General features: G+C 38.9%; 1 protein-coding gene across 1 annotated transcript in view; it reads left to right on the forward strand.

Annotated features, from left to right (window-relative positions):
* Positions 1–737: 737 nt before the first annotated feature.
* Ric (Ras-related protein interacting with calmodulin) overlaps positions 738–25,635 on the forward strand; it is a 191,634-nt gene continuing 166,736 nt past the window's right edge. Inside the window, exons 1-3 of the mRNA XM_067140304.2 lie at positions 738–1,163; positions 1,258–1,314; positions 1,404–1,477. Coding sequence (XP_066996405.1) covers positions 1,025–1,163; positions 1,258–1,314; positions 1,404–1,477 — 270 coding nt within the window. The 5' untranslated portion in view covers positions 738–1,024. The remainder of the gene's footprint in view (positions 1,164–1,257; positions 1,315–1,403; positions 1,478–25,635) is intronic.

A 25,635-nucleotide genomic window follows, 5' to 3' on the forward strand; every position in this document is an offset into this window, starting at 1 on the left:
TATTATTATTATTATTATTATTATTATTATTATTATATGTGTATTGATGTATAAATACATTTCTTGCTGTATATACAGTTGTGTTAATTATGTTCGGTTAGTTTATTTTTTGCTATTTGCTTTACGTCGCACCGACACAGTAAGGTCTTATGGCGACGATGGGATAGGAAAGGCCTAGGAATGGGAAGGAAGCGGCCGTGGCCTTAATTAAGGTACAGACCCGGCATTTGCCTGGTGTGAAAATGGGAAACCACGGAAAAACATCTTCAGGGCTGCCGACAGTGGGATTCGAACCCACTATCTCGCGATTACTGGATACTGGCCGCACTTAAGCGGCTGAAGCTATCGAGCTCGGTTTCGGTTAGTTTATGCAGAGAGTATTTGATTTAAATTTATGGATAACGATGAAGACCATTGCATTTTGTAGTTAATGCCCAAAAAATGATTAAATTCACTTCACATGTTTTTGTCATGCAGCACCAGATGTGATTAGTCGATAAATAAGAGGATTTAAATTTCTCCTGCACAGAAGCGGTTCTTATTATCCTAGGGGTTGCTAATTGGCCAAGACCAGTGTAAAACCGGTCCTTTCGTGGTTCGTGCCAACATTCAACCACATCACATATTGTAATATTAAATTAATTTTTGAACACTTGGCTACTCTGTGTAGTGACGTTTATACGATGTCAGCTGGTTGAATTGACAAATGCTTTACATTTTATTGTCCTGGGTGTACCTGTAAGATGGCGAGAAGCGAGAATGTAGTGTTTTAGGAAGGGGTGTTATTCTTGCTTCTACCGCCGAAGCGGTTATATTGTGTTGGGGTGACTGAAGCCCTAGGCCATTTCAGTGTGGTCTAGGGCATCCGCTGCAGATTAAATCTAAGGAGCGACACCTAGATTTCCCTTGAAAAGGGGGAAGTATTTAGGAAGCAGCAGTGCATAAAGAATTAGAACTGGCGGCTGAGCAAGCAGGCCCGTCAGGGTCTGGAAGTAGGTCTTCTCCGGGGAGAAGACCTGCTAGAATGGGGCTCGCGGATGGGCTTGATCGTGACGGTCGCGGTGGTTCACAAGGACCACCTGTAACATCATGCCAGACAACCCGGGGTGGTCTGCGTGTGTATAAAATTGTTGTTTTGGGAGACGGTGGTGTTGGCAAATCAGGTGTGATTTCGATCTTCAATATGTAGATGTTGTTGTTGCTAAATTGCACTAAATTTACGAAGTTCATATTATTTAAATGTTTAATTCATTTCAGCTCTGACGTTACAGTTCGTCAAGCACAGATTTTTGGATTATCATGACCCTACAATTGGTGAGCTAACTTGCTGATGTATCACTTATGAAGGGGCCCTTCCCAGTTTCTCTAGCAAACGGTTCTATTGTAATTTAATTTCTTTCTAGAGGACGCTTATCAACAGCAAGCAGTTATTGATGGTGAAGCATCTCAGTTGGATATATTGGATACAGCTGGTCAAGTAAGAGAAGTTTACTCTGCTTGCTCATGCATGCTAGAAACATTTCAGTTTTATATTCTCAGATTATCAAAGAAGTTCACCTGGATTTCATTTATTGAAAAGCCTTTTTTTATGACATGTTATGTCATTCAGGCTGTTGAAAACTGCTAGCATAAGCCCTTGTCTACAAGATAGCTATCCATAATTTTAATAGAAAAGAATGCATATCAGTCAGTCATTTCTTAATTTGTATTTATTGCACCCTACAGAAAATTAATGAAAGTCGTCCAGACGTAAATGAATGCATGACAAGAAAAATGATTTCTTGAATCTATTTGCAACCCATAACATGCAAATTAGTCTGTTGGCATTTGACCATTCTTTTGCAGTTTTGTGATGAGCACAGCTGCTAAATTCCTAGTTCAGTGTCTTGGAATGGACTGCAAGTCCCTAAACTGAAAACAGATCAATAGAAGCCTGTTTCTTCAGCAAAGAAAAGAAAGAAGTATGGAAGAATACAAGAGGAAGTAAAATAAACACTGTAACAAGTGAAAAATGAAGACAAGATCAGTTCCTATTGTAAGATGTTATCTCTCTCCCATTATGCACACTTGTGCACAATCCTGACATTCAGAAAAATGATGACAAGACTGGAGGTTTTCAGTGTTTTTTCACTCTAGGACTTCAGTATATTGGAACATTTATTTCGTAAATCGGGTATTTTTCCCAGTGGCAAAATTGCAAAAAAGTACACTTATAAACATTTACAAATACCATAATAATAATAGGCCTAATAGGTCTACTGTCTCTTGCTGGTTTCTTACTTCCTCCTGCCATGACCTGATTCTACATTTGAATGAATGCATTTTGGGAGGGGAAGTGTTGAAAATGTCTTCTAGTGACATGCTCCATTCTCTTAACCCCACCCTCCAACAAGTGAATTTCCCCCCCCCCCCCAGGAATTGTGCCACTGACTTAATATTATCTTAAACTCATGATCTGACCTACCCCTGTAAACACCTTCAGTCTTTAATCTCTTTCCGGTATCCTCCCAAGCATTTTTCACCTGTCAGGATAGTTACAAATGGAAATGTGCAATCCTGAAGAGGTTCATTTCCAGAGCAACAGAGTTGGTATTCCAGTTGTATGATATAGGAATGGGGATCTTGAACGTTTAGATGCAAAAGTTAATTGGGAACCACATATCAATGTTATTTCCAAGTGACATCCAAAATATTGTAGCTGCCTAGAGCAGTTCGTGATCTAGTACCTAGCAGTTGTATCTTGTGCATTTATTATTTGGTGAGCATCATATTTGCAAAATCCTTATTAACTTAATTTAGTGAAATTGTTGCAAATTATTCAGCAAGCCTTAATGTAAAGAGAAAAGATAATCTGCACAGACGCTATTATTGTAGTGTGTTTGTAGGCTCACAATTGCACCTTAAGTATATAGATCATTCACAGAATTAAGAATCCTATGTGAAATTACACTCACCAAGATAAACAAGCTCGAAGTTTTATGTGATCGTAGCCACGGGACCTCCAGTGTTACATGAAATCTGAATCACAAGGACGTCGCTTTTCGTTTAAAACATCCTGCTTGCATCGGTCAGGATTCAAACTGTAGCTGCCTTGGCGTTAATTCAGTAATGGTTGCAGTGGCATATACTGAGGGCTACCAAGGCTATCAGTGAAGCCCAAACCTCAAATGCGAGCGATGGAAATCTAAAGCACATTATATTGTAAGCATCTGACACAGTGTTCCATTTGCAAACCTTGAAAGCAATGAGAAAACACGTTGCACTTATTTCTGAGAACAAGGCTTCGGAGACTGATATTGCAGCCCAGACTCTCGCCCCTTCCCATCGACTCGCCTCACGCGGCTTGCTGCTGTCTGGCTACAGGTGCGGGGACCGGTGGAGGATAGCTGTGCTAGGCTTCGGTCTGTCAGATCACCACTACTAACTATCACCATGCGTTACTCATAGTACATACTTCCTCACCTCATCCTTCTGTTTTAAATATATAGATAACGGAGTGCTGGTATTTCACTCCCGTTTACTTCTACATCCTTGTAGGAAGACACTGCAGGGCTGCTGTTATAGGAGCAATATAGTTTTCTTTTTATTGGTAGATCTGCTAAAATGAAACGCAATCTTTAGGTTTAGTGTTCTCTTTTTTGGTTGGAATCGAACCCGTGATCATGGGTCGGACACCACCACTGATCTTCCGAGGAAGATAATTAACCATTGAACGATGGGTACGACCACTGTAAAATTCAACATTGTTATTTAACGATTATGATGACTATGTTAATAATAATAATAATAATAATAATAATAATAATGGTGCATGGCATCTACATAGGCTTGGTGGTGACCTAATAAGGATAAAATGAATGGCGAAGACGTCATAAACACCCTGTTCCCAAGCCAGGAGAATTAACAGTATGAGGGGGTTGATTCTGAAAATTGAACCGGAGCCGTCGGACCAAAGGCAAGCATTCTATCCATTTAGCCTCAAAGCTGGACTTCAATTTGCTAAACCTTAGGCTACCAACTCGATTGATCAGGTGTTGAGTATTGGCGGTGGCAGAGGCCAGGGCAGTAGCTTGTGAAGCAGCCTAGAAAACACAGCGGGCAGCTCCGTTGGCTGTTGGATGCAGCTCAAAATGCTTAAGGCTTGATGTTCCCTAAACCAACTATCGAAAAGTGGTAGCCTAAGTCTAGTGGTAGCCCAAGTCTTGATACCAGCATACGCCACTGAATGGTTACATCATAATTTGTTGCTAGTCCCATTAATCTTCTTTAATTTGTAATAAGCATTTCAGTTACAGTGCCAAAAGATAACAAACTTAATTATTGTAAACCTTTTTGCTTATGAAGTCAGAAAATGAGCTGTACAGGAATATTTTCAGATTCTGATTATGACAAGAATTTGACAGTTTTAATCAATATTACCTAATCCTACACGAGCAGTTCAGAGCAAACATTGTTTTCTCTCTTGTCTCTATAAAGCGAACTCGTGATGTGGAAACGCAATGTACCGGGCGAGTTGGCTGTGCGGTCAGGGGCACGCGGCTGTGAGCTTGCATCCGGGAGATAGTAGGTTCGAGTCCCACTGTCGGCAGCCCTGAAGATGGTTTTCCATGGTGTCCCATTTTCACACCAGGCAAATGCTGGGGCTGTACCTTAATTAAGGCCACGGTCGCTTCCTTCCAACTCCTAGGCCTTTCCTATCCCATCATCTCCATAAGACCTATCTGTGTCGTTGCGACGTAAAGCAACTAGAAAAAAAAAAAAAAAGAAACGCAATGTTGAGGAAGACTTAACAAAATGCAATCGCTCTTTATTTTATATTGACCGTAGTTCATGGTGTGGGTTACTGTAGTTACATCATAGTTTGTGTACTATGGACAACGGCTCAGTACTGAGAGTTGGTATACCAGTTGTATGATATAGGAATGGGGATCTTGAATATTGAACATTTAGATGCAAAACTTAATTGGGAACCACATATCAATTTTATTTACAAGAGACGTCCAAAATATTGTATCTGCTTAGAGCAGTTCATGATCTAGTACCTAGCAATTGTATCTTGTGCATTTATTATACATTTTTCCACAGTATTCTCCAGTATGGCATTCTGCTCTGGGGCAACAGTAGCAGAATAGAGGAAATACTAGTTTCAGAAAAAAACCACTGCGCTTGATTACTAGAGCATCTGGGACTGCCCAGTGTAAGCCTCTGTTTATTGAGACATCAGTGATGAGAGTTAATCATTTATACATGTATGATACTCTACTAAATGTAAGACATAACCATAGAGAAGTAACAGAAGAGAGATACACAATCATAATACTCAAACACAGAATCAATTGGACATACTGTACTCTTTAATTTCTTAATATAGGCCTATATTAATATTATAATATATTATTAATATATTTCTAAAGTATAATTTCTTAATATGTGGATTGAAACTGTTCAACTAGTTACTGCTAGACTGACAGACAGTTCCATACTCAATTTTCAAAACAAAACTGGGCCGATAACCTAGATGTTAGGCCCCTTTAACCAACAAGCATCATCAAAAGAAAACTAAAGAAAATACTTATTAAGCATCCCTTGTATACTGTAAAAGAGTTCCTGGCTCTGGAATGTCTACATTAGTGTAACAACTGTTATCCTGCTTGTACAGTTTTATTGAAAATGATATATATCTATTTTTTATGCTTATAATTTGACGTAATTCATTTGTAGGAACATGTGTGTGGCCGCTGTCTTATTCTAAATAAGCAAAACAAATCAAAATTTTGAGTCGTGGCCTTCCTTGTACTTGGGCACCTAGGACTATACAAGCCCATTAGAAGAGAGATTCTCACTGGGACTATGTGTACATAAGGTAGCTTCCTGAATCACAGAATTTACCGAGTCCCATTTCCATTCAACATGTGATGAACTCCTTGGAAACAACTTGGCGAAGAAAATAGAATTCGATGAGGAGCTGTCAATATTAACAGGCATTATGGAAGAAAGGAAATAGAACAGCCTGAATCAGCGACTGCATTGTTGTTTGAAGGGGTCTAACTGGACTCCCCTTCCTCTTTCTCCTTGCCCTCTTCATCAGATGCAGAAATACTGTACCGAGCTGGATTTTACTCTTAGATTGCTCGTAGGAATTACAGGGTAGGTCACGTAGTGATATCCCAACTCGGTCTGTTATCAAATAAGTGTGTGTATGTGAGAGTTCTTTTCCCATTGGCAATTTAAAAAACTAATTCTCAAGGTAATATATCACTATTGTACCCTAAATTCTCTTAAAAGTGATAGCAGTTAAATGAGTAATATTGTATTGATGTGCAACCATATAGACTACTTACTGCCTATTAGATTGCATCTATAAAGTGAAGATGGAAAAATAGGAAGATTTCCATCTAATTATATATTTTCTGGAATATTTAAAAATCTGAAAATCTTCCAAAACTTCTGAGGACCTGGTAACACTGGGGTAGGGGCACCAGGTCCATAATAAACTGTATCATAACAGACTGAATTCAGAAAATCTGTTAGGAACGTTCTGCGTTCTTTTGATGACACAGACCCCTATCTGTTTTGCAGTGAAGTATCACTAGGCCTAGGACAGAGAGAGACAAATAAGGATATAGAATCTAGAAGATGAAGAAATTAGAAGTTCATGAATATGATTAGTGAAAAGTTTGAAACACGCAGGTTCAGAATATAGAAAGAGAATGGGTGGCATTCAGGGATGCTGTAGTACAAAAAGCAAGGGAAAGCCTAGTAGTAACTGTGCGTAAAGATGGGAAAAAGCAGACATCTTGGTGGAATGTTGAAGTGAGAGCAGCATATAAATGCAAAAATAAGGCATATCAAAAATGACTGGAAACAAGAATTAAATGTAGATAAGGAATTGTACCTAGGTGAAACAAGCAGAGCGAAGCAAGTCATTGTAGAATCAAAGAAGTCATCTTTAGAAGATTTTGGTAATAACGCAGAAAGGCTTGGTCAAGCGACAGTGAAACTTTTCGGGACAGTAATAAGGAAGGGAAATTTTTGTTATTACAGTTTGCTTTACACGGATAGGAAGTGAGCAGGAAACGGCCGTGGTAAAGCCCCAGCTTTCGCCTAGTATGAAAATGGGAAAACACGGAAAACCATCTTCAGGGCTGCCGACAGTGGGTTTCAAACCCACTATCTCCCCGATGCAAGCTCACAGCTGAGTGGCCCTAACTGCACGGCCAACTCGCCCGGTAAGGAAGGGAAAAAGGACATGAATAATGTTCTGGATACATCGGGTGAACTCATAGTAGATCCCAGGGAATTGCTGGACAGAAACAGGGAATGCTTTGAAAATACTCTGACCAGGCGAGTTGGCTGTGTGGTTAGGGGTACGTGCCATTGCGCTTGCATCCAGGAAATAGTGGGTTCGAATCCCACTGTCGGCAGCCCTGAATATGGTTTTCCGCGGTTTCCCATTTTCACACAAGGCAGATGCTGGGGCTGGACCTTAATTAAGGCCACGGCTGCTTCCTTCCAACATCCCTAGCCTTTCCTATCCCATCGTCACCATAAGATCTGTATGTGTGGATGCGACGAAAAGCCACTAGCCAAATAAAAAAGGAAAATCCTCTGAATATAAAAGGAAATCTTTCTGATTGTATTAAAGCAGTAATTGCACCTATCTATAAGCAAGGGAACACGAAGGATTGCAACAACTATCGAGGTATTTTATTGGCAAGGTGTTCACTGGTATTTTTGAAGAGAGGGTGCGATCAATAGTTTAGAATAAGTTGGATGACAGAGGGGCTGTCAGGCTCAGATTTTCAGTATGCACCAGGTAATTGAAAAACGCTACAAGAAGAATAGACAGTTATGTTTGTGTTTTGTAGATCTAGAGAAGGAATATGACAGAGATGTTTGCCGTACTGGGGGACTCTGCAATTAAAGGTAGTTTGTCATTCAGCATTATGTAAAGATTGCTGGTTACAAGGATAATGTCCAGATAGAGGAGGTGACTAATACTAAAGAAGTATTAAAATGTACCTATGATAACAGTGACATTTACAGTAAGATACAAAGGTTGAAAACTAGAAAAGCAGTTGGAATTGATAAGATTTCTGGGGATATACTACAGACAATGGGTTGGATTATAGTACCATATCTGAACTACTTATTTGATTATTGTTTGATTGAAGGAGCTATACCAGATGAATGGAGAGTTGTTATAGTGGCCCCTGTGTATAAAGGAAAGGGTGATAGACATAAAGCTGAAAAATTACAGCCAGGCCAGTCAGTTTGACATGCATCGCATGTAAGCTTTGTGAAAGCATTCTTTCTGATTATATTAGACATGTTTGCAAAATTAATAATTGGTTTGACAGAAGGCAGTTCGGTTTTAGGAAAGGTATAGCAGATATGTTGGATTTAGGAGGTCAAATGGACTGTATCACGATTGACCTGTCTAAGCATTTGATAGTGTAGATCATGGGAGACTACTGGATGTAGCAAAAGAGTGACTGAATGGGTGGCTATGTTTCTAGAAAATAGAACTCAGAGAATTAGAGTAGGTGAAGCTTTTTCTGTCCCTTAATAATTAAGAGGGGAATTCCTCAAGGCAGTATTATTGGACCTTTATGTTTTCTAATATATATAAATATCAGTAAACAAGTGGAATCAGAGGTAAGGCTTTTTGCTGGTGATGTTATTCTGTATAGAGTAATAAATAAGTTACAAGATTGTGAGCGACTGCAACGTGACCTCGATAATGTTGTGAGGTGGACAGCAGGCAATGGTATGTTGATGAACGGGGTTAAACGATTATGAGTTTCACAAATAGGAAAAGTCCTCTCTGTTTTAATTACTGCATTGATGGGGTGAAAGTTCCTTTTGGGGATCATTGTAAGTATCTAGGTGTTAATATAAGGAAAGATCTTCATTGGGGTAATCACATAAATGGGATTGTAAACAAAGGGTACAGATCTCTGCACATGGTTACGAGGGTCATAGGGGTTGTAGTATGGATGTAAAGGAGAGGGCATATAAGTCTCTGGTAAGACCCCAACTAGAGTATGGTTCCAGTGTGTGGGACCCTCAACAGGATTACTTGATTCAAAAAGTGGAAAAAATCCAAAGAAAAGCAGCTCAATTTGTTCTGGGTGATTTCCGACAAAAGAGTAGCATTACAAATATCTTGCAAAGTTTGGGAGAAAGGAGAACACCTGCTCGACTAACTGTATGTTCTGAGCTGTCAGTGGAGAGATGACAGGGAAAACCAGAGTACCCAGAGAAAAAAACCTGTCTTGCCTACGCTTTGTCCAGCACAAATCTCACATGGAGTGACCGGGATTTGAACCACCAGTGTTTGGTTTGTCGTGAACTTATTGCCAACACGTTTCTTTCTTTAATCCATTTACCATCCCACCTCTACCTCCAGCCCTTTAACCACTTTTCAGATTTCATGGCATAGCCGGGAATCGAACTTGGGCCTTTGGGGGTGGCAGCTGATCACACTAACCACTACACCACAGAGGCGGGATAAGAAACATTGGATCACGTACAGTACACCTGAAACTTCGACCGTCATTTTCTCGGAAATAGTCGAGTGTCTATGGATATGCTGGAATCTGTTCGGCCCCCCTTTCGCTGAGCGAAGTTTCTGGGAAATCGGGTTGTTCCACTCCGCGGGTTCCCCTCATGAGTGGCTCAGCCTTTCGACCCTAACTTGGCAGGTTCAATCCGGAGGTATTTGAAGGTGCTCATGTACATCAGCCTCATGTTGTTAGATTTACTGGCACATGGGACTAAATTCCAGCACCTCGGTATCTCCAAAAACCATGAAAGTAGTTACTGGGACCTAAAACCAATAACATTATTATTAAAAGTCATGTACAAAGTGCTGATATACACTGTATGTGGGAACATTTAGTGCTAGCAGATTCCGTATCACTTGTTTACCTAGTCTTTTGTTAAAAGTGTTCAAAGAAGTTGGAAATCTCAAACGTCTACCTTGGTAAATTATTCCAAACCCTATTCCTCTTCCTATAAATGAACATTCCCCCCCCCCCCCCCAATTTATTCTCTTGAATTCCAATTATATCTGCATATTATGATCCTTCCTACTTTTAAAAACTCCATTCAAGAATATTTGTACCGAGCTCGATAGCTGCGGTCGCTTTGCAGCCAGTGTCCAGTATTCGGGAGATAGTAGGTTCGAACCCCACTGTCGGCAGCCCTGAAGATGGTTTTCCGTGGTTTCCCATTTTCACACCAGGCAAATGCTGGGGCTGTACCTTAATTAAGGCCACGGCCACTTCCTTCCTACTCCTAGCCCTTCCTTGTGCCATCGTCGCCATAAGACCTACCTGTGTCGGTGCGACATAAAGCAACTAGAAAAAAGAATATTTGTCTACTAATATCATTCCACACCATCGCTGCACAGACAGCTCGAAACATACCACGTAGTTGAGAAGCTCATCATCTTACTCCCAAGTGATAAATGGAGTTAAAAGTCAGGTTGTGAGTTTCACAAATAGTAAAAGTCCTTTCAGTTTTAATTACTGTATTGATGGAGTGAAAGTTCCTTATGTAAGTAAGTATCTAGGTGTTAATATCAGGAAAGATCTTCATTGGGGTAATCACATGAATGGGATTGTAAATAAAGGGTACAGATCTCTGCACGTGGTTGTGAGGGTACTTACGTGTAAAGGTGAGGGCATATAAATCTCTGGTAAGACTCCAACTAGAGTATGGTTCCAGTGTATTTACAATTGGCTTTACATCGCACCGACACAGATAGGTCTTATGGCGACGACGGGACAGGAAAGGGCTAGGAGTGCGAAGGAAGCGGCCGTGGCCTTAATTAAGGACAGCTCCAGCATTTGTCTGGTGTGAAAATGGAAAACCATCCGGAAGAGAGTGAGTTCGAACCCCACTGTTGGCAGCCCTGAAGATGGTTTTCCATGGCTTCCCATTTTCACACCAGGCAAATGCTGGGGCTGTACCTTAATTAAGGCCACAGCCGCTTCCTTCCCACCCCATCTCGCCATAATACTTATGTGTGTCGGTGCGACGTGAAACAAATAGAAAAAAAAACCATGGCTTTAAGACATTCAGTTGTCCTTGCCGAATTCTCCGATCTCCAGGAATTATAAACTATGATGACGCTTTTTCTATGGACCAAGGATGCTATTGAAGAGGACCTGTTAGTTCTAGGAAGTGACAAAATTAATTCACAGATTTTCTTCAACTTGGAACTGTTGTCTCATTTCAGTCAGACAACAATCACCGTTCAGCTCATCCCACTTTGCTAGATAGGTGTCCGTGAATAATTATTATTCCTTCCCACAAAAAAGTGACTTTATTTATTTTCTAGTAAGAGACCTCTCAAATTCTGGACTGTTCAGAATTTTTTGGGATGTATGGTCACCATTCTTTTCCTTTACATCCTTACTACAAGCCCTCAACACCCTCATAACCATATGAAGAGATTTCCAACCTTGTAAATGTGATTACTCCACTGCAGATATGTAGGTGCATAAAATAAGCTCTTTCAGTATCTCATTTAGGCTAGGAAAACACTATATAGCCTATACCATATTTTTAAAAATAGCACAATGATAAATTAGCAAATTTATTGGCAGGGCAAAAGGAAATAAACCAGCATTACTCCTAGAGGTTCAAACTATGGGAAATAGTACCAGAGTGTCCAAATTGTGTTTGTATGGAAAAGATTAAACTTTGTTTAAAATTATATGTATGCACCTAAATATATTCAAAACTCCACAAAAATTGAAGCAATGAATTGTTTCAAATGATTACACCGTAGTTAGCTTTGCAATAAATTACTAAAATCTTTTCAATCAGTCACTACTGATCTACATTTAGGTCAGTTGCCCAGGTGGCAGATTCCCTCTCTGTTGTTTTCCTAGCCATTTCTTAAATGATTGCAAAGAAATTGGATATTTATTGAACATCTCCCTTGGTAAGTTATTCCAATTCCTAACTCCCCTTCCTATAAACTAATATTTGCCCCAATTATGTCCCCTTGAATTCCAGCTTTATCTTCATATTTTGAACTTTCCTACTTTTAAAGACACCACTCAACTTATCCGTCTACTGATGTCATTCCATGCCATCTCTCCACTGACAGCTCGGAACATACCACTTGGAGTAAAAGCAGCACGGGTTAAGTTTAAGGAAGTGGAGATTGTTATCAGTGGAATACTGTGTAGGAGGGATACTGACTGAAACGTGATTGGGGATTTAAATGAGACTATGGAGTGGGTATGTGGGAAACTGAGAGTGAGATTTCTAGATCCTAATGGGAGGATAAGAGATAGGGATCTGCGTTCAGACGGCCTTCACTTAAACCACAGTGGTACATATACCGGTAAGAGAGGAAATTTGTTTTGAAGGGTTATAGGGAGGTACATTCAGGGAAACGGGGTGGCTAAAGGCCCGCTCCCACCTAGTGGAATGGAATGGAATCGAACTGAACAGAATTTGTTTTTAACATGTGTTTGAATGGGAGATAGAGATTGTGATCGCCACGAGTCGAATCAAACCGAACGGAACAGGATTCTCTGCCAAGAATATTTTTCGACCAGCGGAGTGGAATCGAACAGAATTATCAAGATTCGTGCAACTTTGTAGACTGTTGGGTCGAGATCTTTCGGACAACCATTTGGCGGCAAATATGTATCAGCTTCAGCTGGAAAGTCAGCTGTTTCTTGGATACGGTCGGGAACGTTCTATTTTCTGTAAGTTTATTTGATTTATTAATACAAGACACGGGAAAACTTACCACTTTTATTCAAAAATATAATTTCCTCTACTACAAGATCCACGAGCATTACTGAAAATGAAAAATGATGCCTGAGCGGAAATAATCACGGCTATGAAAAACCAAACTTACTAGAATATTCAATTTTGTTGTAGGTTACTGTAGTCTATATACAATTTATTTCATAACTTTTGTTGACTTCATCACAAAATCATGTTATGTTGGAGTCCACATACGGTATATAAGTATGATAATTGACACTACATGTCATATGGGATCTATATTTAAGTGTTTATTATATTTACAGTGAACGATTTCTAAGTGGCATTCCCTAGGTTTCAAACTGTCGTATATGTGTTTCTAACAAATAGTAGGCTACTGTATACTAAATTGCTCTGTTGTGGACAATAAATACACTTCATGGTCTTTAATTAATGTTACAGATAGTTGGCCGTGCAGTTAGGGTCTCGTAGGTGTGAGTTTTCATTCGTGAGATAGTGAGTTCGAAATCCACTGTCGGCAGCCCTGAAGATGGTTTTCTGTGGTTTCCCCATTTTCACACCAGGTAAATGCTCGGCCGGTACCTTAATTAACGCCAAAGTCCTAACCCTTTCCTATCCCATCATCACCATAAGACCTATCCGTGCCGGTGCAATGTAATGCAAATTGTAAAAATATAATGTTGAGGCCACCTCGATTAATGATTTCATTCTGCAACAGGTCACAATCTGCTGCATTAAAGTTGTTTTAAAAATGATCACGGACTCCCATTGCATATGAGGTTTCCTGTAAAATTTCCTCCTGTAAAATTGAACTTTTCTGTTAAATTCTACTATCTGAAATAGTTGTTGAAATTGCAATACAGTAAGTCTGAAGTAGGCCTACCGTCGCGACTTAGCTTCATCGCGCAATAAACATTCAAATAAGTTTGAATACTCTTCTTTCGGCTCTCTTGTTAATTTCATGCACCCAGAAACTTTCTGATCTCTCGTAATTTTCTGCCTCCTCACACCTTCTATCAGACTGTCCATTGCAAGCCTGAAGTTTCCCGTAGAATCCCGTTCGATTCTATTCCGCTAGATGTGAGCGGTCGAGTGGAAATTTCAGCTGTTCGGTTCGATTCGATTCCACTAGGTGGGAGCGTGCCTTAAAGAAGCGGTGATAAGGGAACAGGGAACTGGAGATCAAGTAGGGATGACATAAAAATGTTAGTGCTCTATGGTAGAAGTATTGTAAAGAAAGGAATAGAATTAAGTGATTTAATAGATATATACCTCCCAGATATTGTAATAGGAGTTGAATCATGGCTGAGAAATGATATAATGGATGCAGAAATTTTTTCACGGAACTGGAGGGTGTATCTTAGAGATAGGATTGGAATGGTAGGAGGGGGAGTATTCATTCTGGTGAAAGAAGAATTTGTAAGCTATAAAAAAGTTAAAGATGTCAAACATGAAATTCTAGGTGTAAGGCTCATCTCTAAAGATAATAGGCAACTTGATGTCTTTGGAGTGTACAGAGAGGGAAAGGCTAGCGCAGACGCTCATTCAGAAATATTTGATAAGATAATCAGCTATGTGGGAAACGATAAGGAAAGGAACGTGATTGTAGCGGATGATCTCTGTTTATAATACCAACATAAATGGTCCATTATTGGACATTATCACATGATCTCAATTTACCAAATGTCAATTGGAAAGGTGATGCGAACGACAGGAAGCATGACCAACGATTGGCAAATAAGTTAGTATGGGAAGGGCACCTGATTCAGAAAGTGATGGAACCAACTAGAGGGAAGAATATTCTGGATGTGGTGATGGTAAAACCAGATGAGCTTTATAGGAAACCGAAGTAATAGATGGCATTAATGAACACAAAGCTGTTTTTGTGGTAGTTAAAAATAAATGTCAAAGAAAGGAAGATATAAATCTAGGAGTATTAGGCAGTACCATAATGCTGATGACACAGGCATGAGGGAGTTTAAAAAAAGTAACTACGATCGGTAGAAAACGGTAAATAAAAATGTAAATAGACCCTGGGATGGATTTAAAGCAATTGTAACAGAGAAGTAAAGAGACTAAGAAGGAGGTGCAGGTTGGAAAGAAATAGAGTTAGAAATGGCTGTGGAAGTAAGGAGAAATTGAAGGAACTTACTAGGAAATTGAATCTAGCAAAGAAGTCAGCTAAGGATAACATGATGGCAAGCATAATTGGGGGTCATACAAATTTTAGTGAAAAATGGAAGAGTATGTATAGGTACTTAAAGGCAGAAACAGGTCTCAAAATGGACATTCCAGGAATCATTAATGAACAAGGGGAGTGTGTTTGGGAGGACCTCCAAAAGGCAGAAGTATTCAGTCAGCAGTATGTAAAGATTGTTGGTTACAAGGATAATGTCCAGATAGACGAGGTGACTAATACTAAAGAAGTATTAAAATTTACCTATGATAAGAGTGGCATTTACAGTAAGATACAAAAGTTGAAAACTAGAAAAGCAGCTGGAATTGATAAGGTTTCGGGCAATATACTAAAGAGAATGGGTTGGGATATAGTACCATATCTGAAGTACTTACGAGGGTAATCCCAAAAATAAGGCCTCCTATTATTTTAATAAACGCAGAACTCTGTGTGGCTGTTGGTCACAATATTGTGAAGAGTGTTTCCCGTGCTCGCATATAAACATGCGCACGCCGCACTGAGGCACTCAGTCTTGGCTTGGCAGCCGTTGAGAATGGAGGTCCCGTTGGATGTTACCGCCAAGTGCGAAGTTCGCGCGGTTAATCGGTTTTTGAACGCAAAAGATACTGAAACGATTGAAGTCCATCGCCAATGGATGGAAGTGTAGGGTGAGTTGCGCATGAATGTCAAAAATGTTCGTAAGTGGTGTAGAGAGTTTGTAGCTGGTCGGACTGAAATTCACGACGAACAAAGGAGCGGGAGACCGTCAATTTCCGTCGAGACAGTCGTGAAGGTTGAGCAAATCATGCGTGAAGATCGGCCTATCACCCTGGATGATCCCTGCACTTTGGTTCCTGGGGTTTCCCGAAGCGCCGCTCACAGAATTTTAACGGAAAAGTTGAAATACCAGAAGGTGTGCGCAAGATGGGTGCCACGCATGCTGACTGAAGACCACATGCGGCAACCAGTTGATTCTTCCCGCGCATTTCTTTAACGCTTTGCAGCCGAACAGGACAACTTTTTGGACTCAATTGTCACGGGTGATGAAACATGGGCATTTCACTTTGCACCGGAGACCAAGCAACAATCACGCCTCATCGCTCTTCGCCAATCCTCGGAAATTCAAGCAAACACAGTCTGCCGGTAAAGTCATGACAACTGTGTTTTGGGATCGTAAAGGGGTATTGTTGGTCGACTTTATGCCTGCTGGGACCACAATTAATGCTGACAGGTACTGTGAGACCCTGAAAAAACTAAGACGGGCAATTCAGAACCAAAGAAAAGGAATTTTGAGCAAGGGCTTAAACATTCTCTATGACAACGCTCACCCGCACTTCGTCCGGCAAACCATTGCTCTCCTGGAACAGTTTCAGTGGAACATCATCACCCTCCCACCCTATAGTCCCGACGTGGCACCCAGTAACTATCACTTGCTTCCTAAGTTGAAAGATTCAGCACTGACAACGAGGGGAAAGATAAGATTCACAACTTCCCGAACAGCATGGCGGCAATCTGGTATGATATAGGCATACAAAAACTGTCACAGCGTCCACAAAAATGCATTGACCTAAATGTTGAAGCTGTAAAATGATGTAAACCATTGTAGAAATAAACAGGTCTATGTATTTATTAAAACCATAGGAGACCTTATTTTTGGGATTACCTTCGTCTTTGATTATTGTTTGCATGAAGGAGCTATACCAAATGAATGGAGAGTTGCTATAGTAGCCCCTGTGTATAAAGGAAAGGGTGATAGACATAAAGCCAAAAATTACAGGCCAGTAAGTTTGACATGCATTGCATGTAAGCTTTAGGAAATCATTCTTTCTGATTATATTAGACATGTTTGCAAAATTAATAACTGGTTTGACAGAAGGCAGTTTGGGTTTAGGAAAGGTTATTCCACTGAAGCTCAACTTGTAGGATTCCAGCAAGATTCAGGAGGCCAGTTGGACTGTATTGCAACTGACCTGTCTAAGGCATTTGATAAGGTGGATCATGGGAGACTAGTGGCAAAAACGAGTGCAATCAGACTTGACAAAAGAGTGACTGAATGGGTGGCTAAGTTTCTAGAAAATAGAACTCAGAGAATTAGAGTAGGCGAAGCTTTATCTGATCCTGTAATAATTAAGAGGGGAATTCCTCAAGGCAGTATTATTGGACCTTTATGTTTTCTTATATATATCAATGATATGTGTAAAGATGTGGAATCAAAGATAAGGCTTTTTTCAGGTGATGTTATTCTGTACAGAGTAATAAATAAGTTACAAGATTGTGAGCAACTGCAAAATGACGTTGATAATGTTGTGAGATGGACAGTAGGCAGTGGTATGATGATAAACAGGGTTGAAAGTCAGGTTGCGAGTTTCACAAATAAGAAAAGTCCTCTCAGTTTTAATTACTACTTTAATGGGGTGAAAGTTCCCTTTGGGGATCATTGTAAGTACCTAGGTGTTAATATAAGGAAAGATCTTCATTAGGGTAATCACATAAATATGCTTTTAAATAAAGGGTACAGATCTCTGCACATGGTTATGTGGGTATTTAGGGGTTGTAGTAAGAATGTAAAGGAGAGGGCATATAAGTCTCTGGTAAGACCCCAACTAGAGTATGGTTGCAGTGTATGCGACCCTCACCAGGATTACTTGATTCAAGAACTGGAAAAAATCCAAAGAAAAGCAGCTCGATTTGGTCTGAGTGATTTCTGACAAACGAGTAGCATTACAAAAATGTTGCAAAGTTTGGGCTGGATAGACTTGGGAGAAAGGAGACGAGCTGCTGGACTAAGTGGTATGTTCCGAGCTGTCAGTGGAGAGATGGCGTGGAATGATATTAGTAGACAAATATTCTTGAATGGAGGTTTTAAAAGTAGGAAGGATCATAATATGAAGATAAAGTTCGAATTCAAGAGGACAAATTGGGGAAAATATTTGTTTATAAGTAGGGGAGTTAGGGATTGGAATAACTTACCCAAGGAGATGTTCAATAAATTTCCAATTTATTTGCAGTCATTTAAGAAAAGGCTAAGAAAACAATAGATACGGATTCTGCCACCTGGGCGACTGCCCTAAATGCAGATCAGTAGTGACTAATTAATTGATCGATTGATTTATTTATTAATTGAAATATTCTCATATTACTTTCAGGTCTTTAAATAGTAAACATCATTAGTACGACGTAGTTGATTACGTCAGTAATTAATTTATTGGAAACAAACTACAAATTCTTGTGAAGATCATGGCTACAATAATTAAATAAGTAGTACGTAATGTGAAGATGAAGGCCCATAAGACTGTTAAGAATTTTACAAGTTAGGAAATGCATGAAACTTTCTGCCAGATTTCTTGCCCTAAACTTTAATGTGTTTTACAACATAATTGCCTTCATTCACCATTTCAAGTCTGAAGGACACTATTGAGATTTAGACATTCAGTGGTTAAAAGAAAAAAGCCTTACCTCCGATTCCACTCCTTTAATATCATTTATATATATAAGAAAACATAAAGGTCCGATAACACTGCCCTGAGGAACTCCCCTCTCAACTATTACAGGGTCAGACAAAAACTTCACCTACTCTAACTCTCTGAGATCTATTTTCTAGAAATATAGCAACCCATTCAGTCACTCTTTTGTCTAGTCCAATTGCACTCATTTTTGCCAGTAGTCTCCCATGATTCACCCTATCAAATGCTTTAGACAGGTCAATCGCGATACAGTCCATTTGACCTCCAGAATCTGGTATATCTTACTGGAATCCTACAATTTGAGCTTCAGTGGAATAATCTTTCCTAAAACCGAATTGCCTTCTATCGAACCAGTTATTAATTTCACAAACATGTCTAATATAATCAGAAAGAATGCCTTCCCAAAGCTTACATACAATGCTTGTCAAACTTACTTTATGTCTATCACCCTTTCCTTTATACACAGGGGCTACTATAGCAACTCTCCATTCATCTGGTATAGCTCCTCCGACCAAACAATAATCAAATAAGTACTTCAGATAGGGTACTATATCCCAACCCATTGTTTTTAGTATATCCCCAGAAATCTGATCAATTCCAGCCGCTTTTCTAGTTTTCAACTTTTGTATCTTATTGTAAATGTCATTGTTATCATATGTAAATTTTATTACTTCTTTGGCCTTAGTCTCCTCCTCTATCTCGACATTATCCTTGAAACCAACAATCTTTACATACTGCTGACTGAATACTTCTGCCTTTTGAAGATCTTCACATACACACTCTCCTTGTTCATTAATTATTCCTGGAATGTCCTTCTTGGAACCTGTTTCTGCCTTAAAATACCTGTACATACCCTTCCATTTTTCACTAAAATTTGTATGACTGCCAATTATGCTTGCCATCATGTTATCCTTAGCTGCCTTCTTTGCTAGATTCAATTTTCGAGTAAGTTCCTTCAATTTCTCCTTACTTCCACAGCCATTTCTAACTCTATTTCTTTCCAGTCTGCACCTCCTTCTTAGTCTCTTTATTTCTCTATTATAATAAGGTGGGTCTTTACCATTCCTTACCACCCTTAAAGGTACAAACCTGTTTTCGCATTCCTCAACAATTTCTTTAAACCCATCCCAGAGTCTGTTTACATTTTTATGTACCGTTTTCCACCGATCATAGTTACTTTTTAGAAACTGCCTCATGCCTTTTTTATCAGCCATATGGTAGGCTACTGCCTAACAGTCCTACTTTTAAGACCTTCCTTTCCATCACATTTATTTTAAACTACCACAAAAACAGCTTCATGATCACTAATACCATCTATTACTTCAGTTTCCCTATAGAGCTCATTTGGTTTTATCAGCACCACATCCAGGATATTTTTCCCTCTGGTTGGTTCCATCACTTTCTGAATCAGCTGTCCTTCCCATATTAACTTATTTGCCATTTGTTGGTCATGCTTCCTGTCGTTCGCATTTCCTTCCCAATTGACATCTGGCAAATTCTGATCTCCCGCTACAATCACATTTCTTTCCATGTCGTTTCCCACATAGCTGACTATCCTATCAAATAATTCCGAATCTGCGTCAGTGCTACTCTTTCCCGATCTGTACACTCCAAATATATCAAGTTGCCTATTATCTTTAGAAATGAGCTTTACACCCAGAATTTCATGTGTCTCATCTTTAACTTTTTCGTAGCTTACGAATTCTTCTTTCACTAGAATGAACACTCCCCCTCCCACCATTCCTATCCTATCTCTACGATACACACTCCAGTGCCGTGAGAAAATTTCTGCATCCATTATATCATTTCTCAGCCATGATTCAACTCCTATTACAATATCTGGTAAATATATATCTATTAAATTACTTAATTCTATTCCTTTCTTTACAATACTTCTACAGTTCAACACTAACAATTTTATGTCATCCCTACTTGATTTCCAGTTCCCTGTTCCCTTATCACCGCTCCCTAGGCCATCCCGTTTCCTTGAATGTACCTCCCTATTACCCTTCCAAACAAATTTCCTAACTTATATGTACCACTGCGGTTTAAATGAAGGCCATCTGAGCACAGATCCCTATCTCCTACCCACCCATTAGGATCTAGAAATTTCACTCCCAGTTTCCCACATACCCACTCCATAGTCTCATTTAAATCCCCAATCACCCTCCAGTCAGTATCCCTCCTACACAGTATTCCACTAATAACAATCTCCGCTTTCTTAAACTTCACCCGTGCTGCATTTACCAGATCCCACACATCTCCAACTATGTTGGTACTTATATCAGCTTGCCTTACGTTGTTGGTACCAACGTGAAAGACTACCACCTTCTCCTTCCCCTCCTCCCTCTCGTCTACTTTCCTCAACATCTGCCTCACCCTAATTCCTGGATAACATTCTACCCTGGTTCCTTTTCCTCCACACACTTTCCCCATGTGTCTAACGATGGAATCCCCCATGACCAGAGCCTCAACCCTCCCCACCTCATCTGATCCCCTCCCCTCCTGGTCAGCCCTATCTTCTCTCACTGCTGCAGAAGCTACTCCCTCCTCCCTTTTCTCCTTCCCATGACCCTGTTTCACCTGTCTTTTCCTATCCTCTACTCTACATTTCCCTTTCCTACCTTTTTTGATAAATCTTACACCATAATAAATAAAAACCCTAAAACTAAAATTCAGCAAAGTTTAAAAACAATACTCAAAATTTCAACTTTTTTTGCCTAAAGAACAGGACTATCAAAAAATGATCAACATGAACCCAAAAATCTCTACGGCAAAGGCATTGCCCAAGATCCACAAAAATAACATACCTATTACACTGATTGTAAATAGCAGAAATAGTCCCACATACAAAACATCAAAATTTATACATTATTTTCTCAAAAGGCATTACAAATTTAATAATGAATCTTCAATCATAAATTCAATAGAATTTTGTGAAAGACTAAATAAATTCAGTTTGCTACCTCACCATAAGATGTGTTCATTCGATATCACAAACATGTATCCAAACACCCCGGTTAACGAAACCGTCAATATCATTAAATTTAATCTTTCCAGATATAGTAACTTATGTAAATTTGAAATAGAAGAAGTCATCAACTTATAAAGATTTGTTGTAACAACAATTACTTCACTTTTAACAATAAAATTTATCATCAAATAAGTTTAGCAATGGGCGACCCTATTTCAGGTACCGTATATTAGCTGATGTTTATATGGACTATTTGGAACATAACAAAATAAAGACAAATATAAAAGGGCTGTGTCTTTGGCTTAGGTATGTCGATGAAACATTCGCTATAATAGACAATCAACAAAACAATAGTGAGAAAATTCTGGATTTTTAAACAACCTTGACCGTAATATAAAATTCACAAAAGAGAACGAAAATAATAACTCCATAAATTATCTTGACGTCAATGTAAAACGCACAGGTAACAAATTTGATTTTCAAATATACAGAAAAAATTATTCACTCCATCAGGAATCTCATAAGCAAGTGGCCTTTTTCAGTTTGGTTTATAGAACGTTTAAAATTCATCTTTTGCCCAACAATCTAGAAAAAGAACTCAATTTCATAAATGATCTAGCATTAATCAATGGTTATAAATTAGATATGTTCAATCAGATCATCAATAAATTGAAACTTAAATTAGTAACAAATCTTACTCAAGATAAACCCAAAATACCTAAATACACAACTTTTAATAATCCTGCCATTCATCAAATCACAAATCCCCAGATCAATATAGCTTTCAAAACTCATAACACCAACCAAAATATATTTTTTAAACACAACATCGTAAACTCAAACAACAACCGCTATCTATGATCCGGAATCTACAGACTCACATGTACACAATGTAATTTTTCGTACGTTAGCCAAACTGATCGTAGTATTCTCACTAGATATCTAGAACATTTCATTGCCTCAAAACATAAGAAATACTCTGCAATGAGTTCTCACATGAAAGAAACTGGCCACCAGTTCACTACAATAGAGAGAGATTTAAAAATCATTAGAAGGGTTGAAAAAGGTAAATTATTGACAGAATTTGAAAATATCTGTATCCATTTAGATCAACACCTTAATAAAGATAAAAACTTAAAATGATGTGATTGAGATAAAAAGTCCTTTATTTGAACAAATACTGAAACTTTTACAAGCGCTAAAATTAGGAAAAAAGTAATTGTTTAAATATTTTTAATCCCCACATCTAATAATACTCCCACTACACAAACAGGAACAACTTCTCTCCTCTACTACCTCTAAATATTCCCCTCCACACGCTATGCCAGTTATCAATGCTCTGCCCAACTTTCCCTCCCCGGCTCACTCCTTCTACAACTTCCTCACTCCTACAATACAAAATGTAGAAGCGCGGCAGTAAACACCACCAGACAACCTACCTGTAGTCAAAGGAGTAAGTGACGAACCATTAACACGACCATTAAAAACAAGGTCCAACATATGACAATTTTCACGTAGTTTTCTCTTGTTACAGACACATCAACACGTATTGGCATAAATAGCAGCAATTAACTCAACATCAAAGGTTAATTCGAATTTTGTATTCTTGTCGAGCTGAATATGTTTACTACACCCTCAACAAAGTAATTCTTTAACTACCATGTTCATCTCACACTTGGATTCAGATATGTTATATGCATTTGAACAAGTTTGGATATATTGAGCCCTGTCTCATACTTACGCTGCGCTTGACCTATATGGCACCTGACGAAGAAATATCTACAAATTTTAATTCTGTAACTGCCAATTTCACCTTGTACTACGGAAATTTGAATATGTTATTTGTATTTGAAAGTATTATTTAATGAGTCCTAACTCGTATGAATTATAGCTTTTGTTTCACCCTTCATGGACTGTTTCGAAATGGCATTACTGAATATCTACAATTCGAACCTTCACTGCCAAGTTCATCTCGCACCATGATCAGATGTCACGTGCAATTCTAAGAGGCTGTTAAATCCTCACGCGCATTTGAACTACACTCGCACCATTGCCATTCAGCGAATGATTGAACGCAGACCTTTTATGCCAAATCCATCAAGAACCTACATTTCTGAGTGTGTTACATGTGTTTTTTGCATTTATCGAGTCCAAACTCATGCTTGTGCAATTTCTGTCTCACCCTTCACAGCTGTTTTTTTGAATTGACGCTTATTGAATAAGTGATTTCAATCCCTAACTGCCAAATTTCATCTCAACCCAAATATTTTTAAAATGTTATGTGCATTTTTGAGACGATTGTGTTTATTGAAATCTAACCTATGTTTTGTACTACACTCGCGGCAGGCAACATTCAATGGAAGAGTGTCTGAAATAATTTGAATCTCCAATGCCAATCATCTCGTACTTCCGCATGGATTTGATACAGTTTATATGTATATATATGTTTTTTGTTTATGTTATCTCATGTTTATACAATTTTGACTCGCCCTTCATGACCATTTTGAAACTGACATTGTACTTCACATCTTCATATTCTCTCTTTTAATCACACTGATGTAACACCTTGCATAATATAAATGTCTACATGCTATGCCTATTTCCCACATTTTGGCTGAAGATGACGCCAAACAGTGTCGAAACTAGTTCCAAGTGTAAATATATGTTGTAAATAAACTATAACATTTATTTGTATTGAAAAGGTGGACCCTTTTAAGTTTCCTATCTTCCTGACCGCTGTCGAAGCTACTTCCTCCTCCCTTTTCTCCCTCCCTTGGCCCTGTTCCACCTGTCTTTTCTTATCCACTCCTCCGCATTTCCCTTTCCTACCTTTTCCCTTCCTCCTACTTCCACTCATCTCAGCAACAGTTCCCTGTTCCTCATCTTCCCGCGGTTGTTCTACCTGCATTGACTCGTACCGATTTCTCACAGACACCTGTCCTTTGTTCTGATCCTGAATAAAGCCCTTAGCCTGCAATCTCCTTCCCCTTAAAACATTAGACCGCCTGCCTTCTACAATTCTCTCCTCTCCTTCCCATCCCCCTTTTACACCTACTGTATCCTGTACATTTTTGTACATGTGCACGTAATATAGTAAACATTAAAATAAGGCTCAAAATAGCCGTTAAAGAACGTTTCTAGTGAAATGTTCTTGATGCAGAAGGATCTCGAAGCTTGTGTTGCATTTATAATAAAGATCTAATGACCAAACGACATAGTATGATAAATGTCATATAAGATTCAGTTGTGCACATGATGTAAATAAAGTTGAATACAGTACAATGATGTCGTTGAAATAGGTTACATAGAGATTCTTCATGCAGTGGGCAAATGTTGCGTTTAAAGGTCAGATTAGTTCAAAAGCCTAGGTGGTAAAGACTCGCAGTTCAATACAGAATGAGTTTGACCTTGCGCAGTGGTGTGAAGAGCGTGGCTAGTAGGACATGACTGAGAGTAGGTGTGAATGAGAAGTAATTACCCTAATTACTGCAACAGAATTCTAGTGAGAGAGTTACTACAAATACTACAGATACTGTACTACACAAATATTTTACAGTAATATAATAAACACACTAATTTCTAATAAGATACTATAATACACTACAATAATTTTAAACTATGTTCAGACGTATCCTAATTACAACAGGTTATTACTAAGCACAAACAGAAATGGAAATTACAATTAAAGTTTGAAATTTGCAAGACTACTCAAAATAATAGAATAAGCACTCTAATTTCTAATAAGTTAATACAATACACTACAAGAATTTTTAAACTATGTTCGATGTATCCTAATTAAATAGGTTATTACTAAATTTTCTAGAGAAAAAGAATGGTGTTTGTCTGTCAAAATCAGTTTATAAACTGAGAATGAGCGTGGCAAGGCCAGACTATACTTTGGGCACATGTTGAACAGGAATGTTGCGATCAGCTACACCAGATATGCCCACATGAATATCTGCTGCTGTGCACACTAACCCTTGTTCTTTTTGAAAATATTTTCCATACTTTTTCTCTGCATCTCTTGGTGCTTCCTTGATATTTTGTTTGAACTCTCCTAGTAATGCCATGTTTTCTCAGTTAGATTTTCCTGCACCTTCCATTTCTGAAATTGTTGCCTCAAGAAACATAATGACCTAATGTAGGCCAAATCATGGGTTATGGACGGGTCTTCAAGTGCCAAGCTGACTGGCCTGTAATTATTTTCGTACACTGGCAGAAAATGAAATCCCATCACCGAAGAGGAGTTGTGCTACGTA

The sequence above is a fragment of the Anabrus simplex genome, chromosome 2 (genome assembly GCF_040414725.1).
Source record: "Anabrus simplex isolate iqAnaSimp1 chromosome 2, ASM4041472v1, whole genome shotgun sequence".
NCBI lineage: Eukaryota > Metazoa > Arthropoda > Insecta > Orthoptera > Tettigoniidae > Anabrus > Anabrus simplex.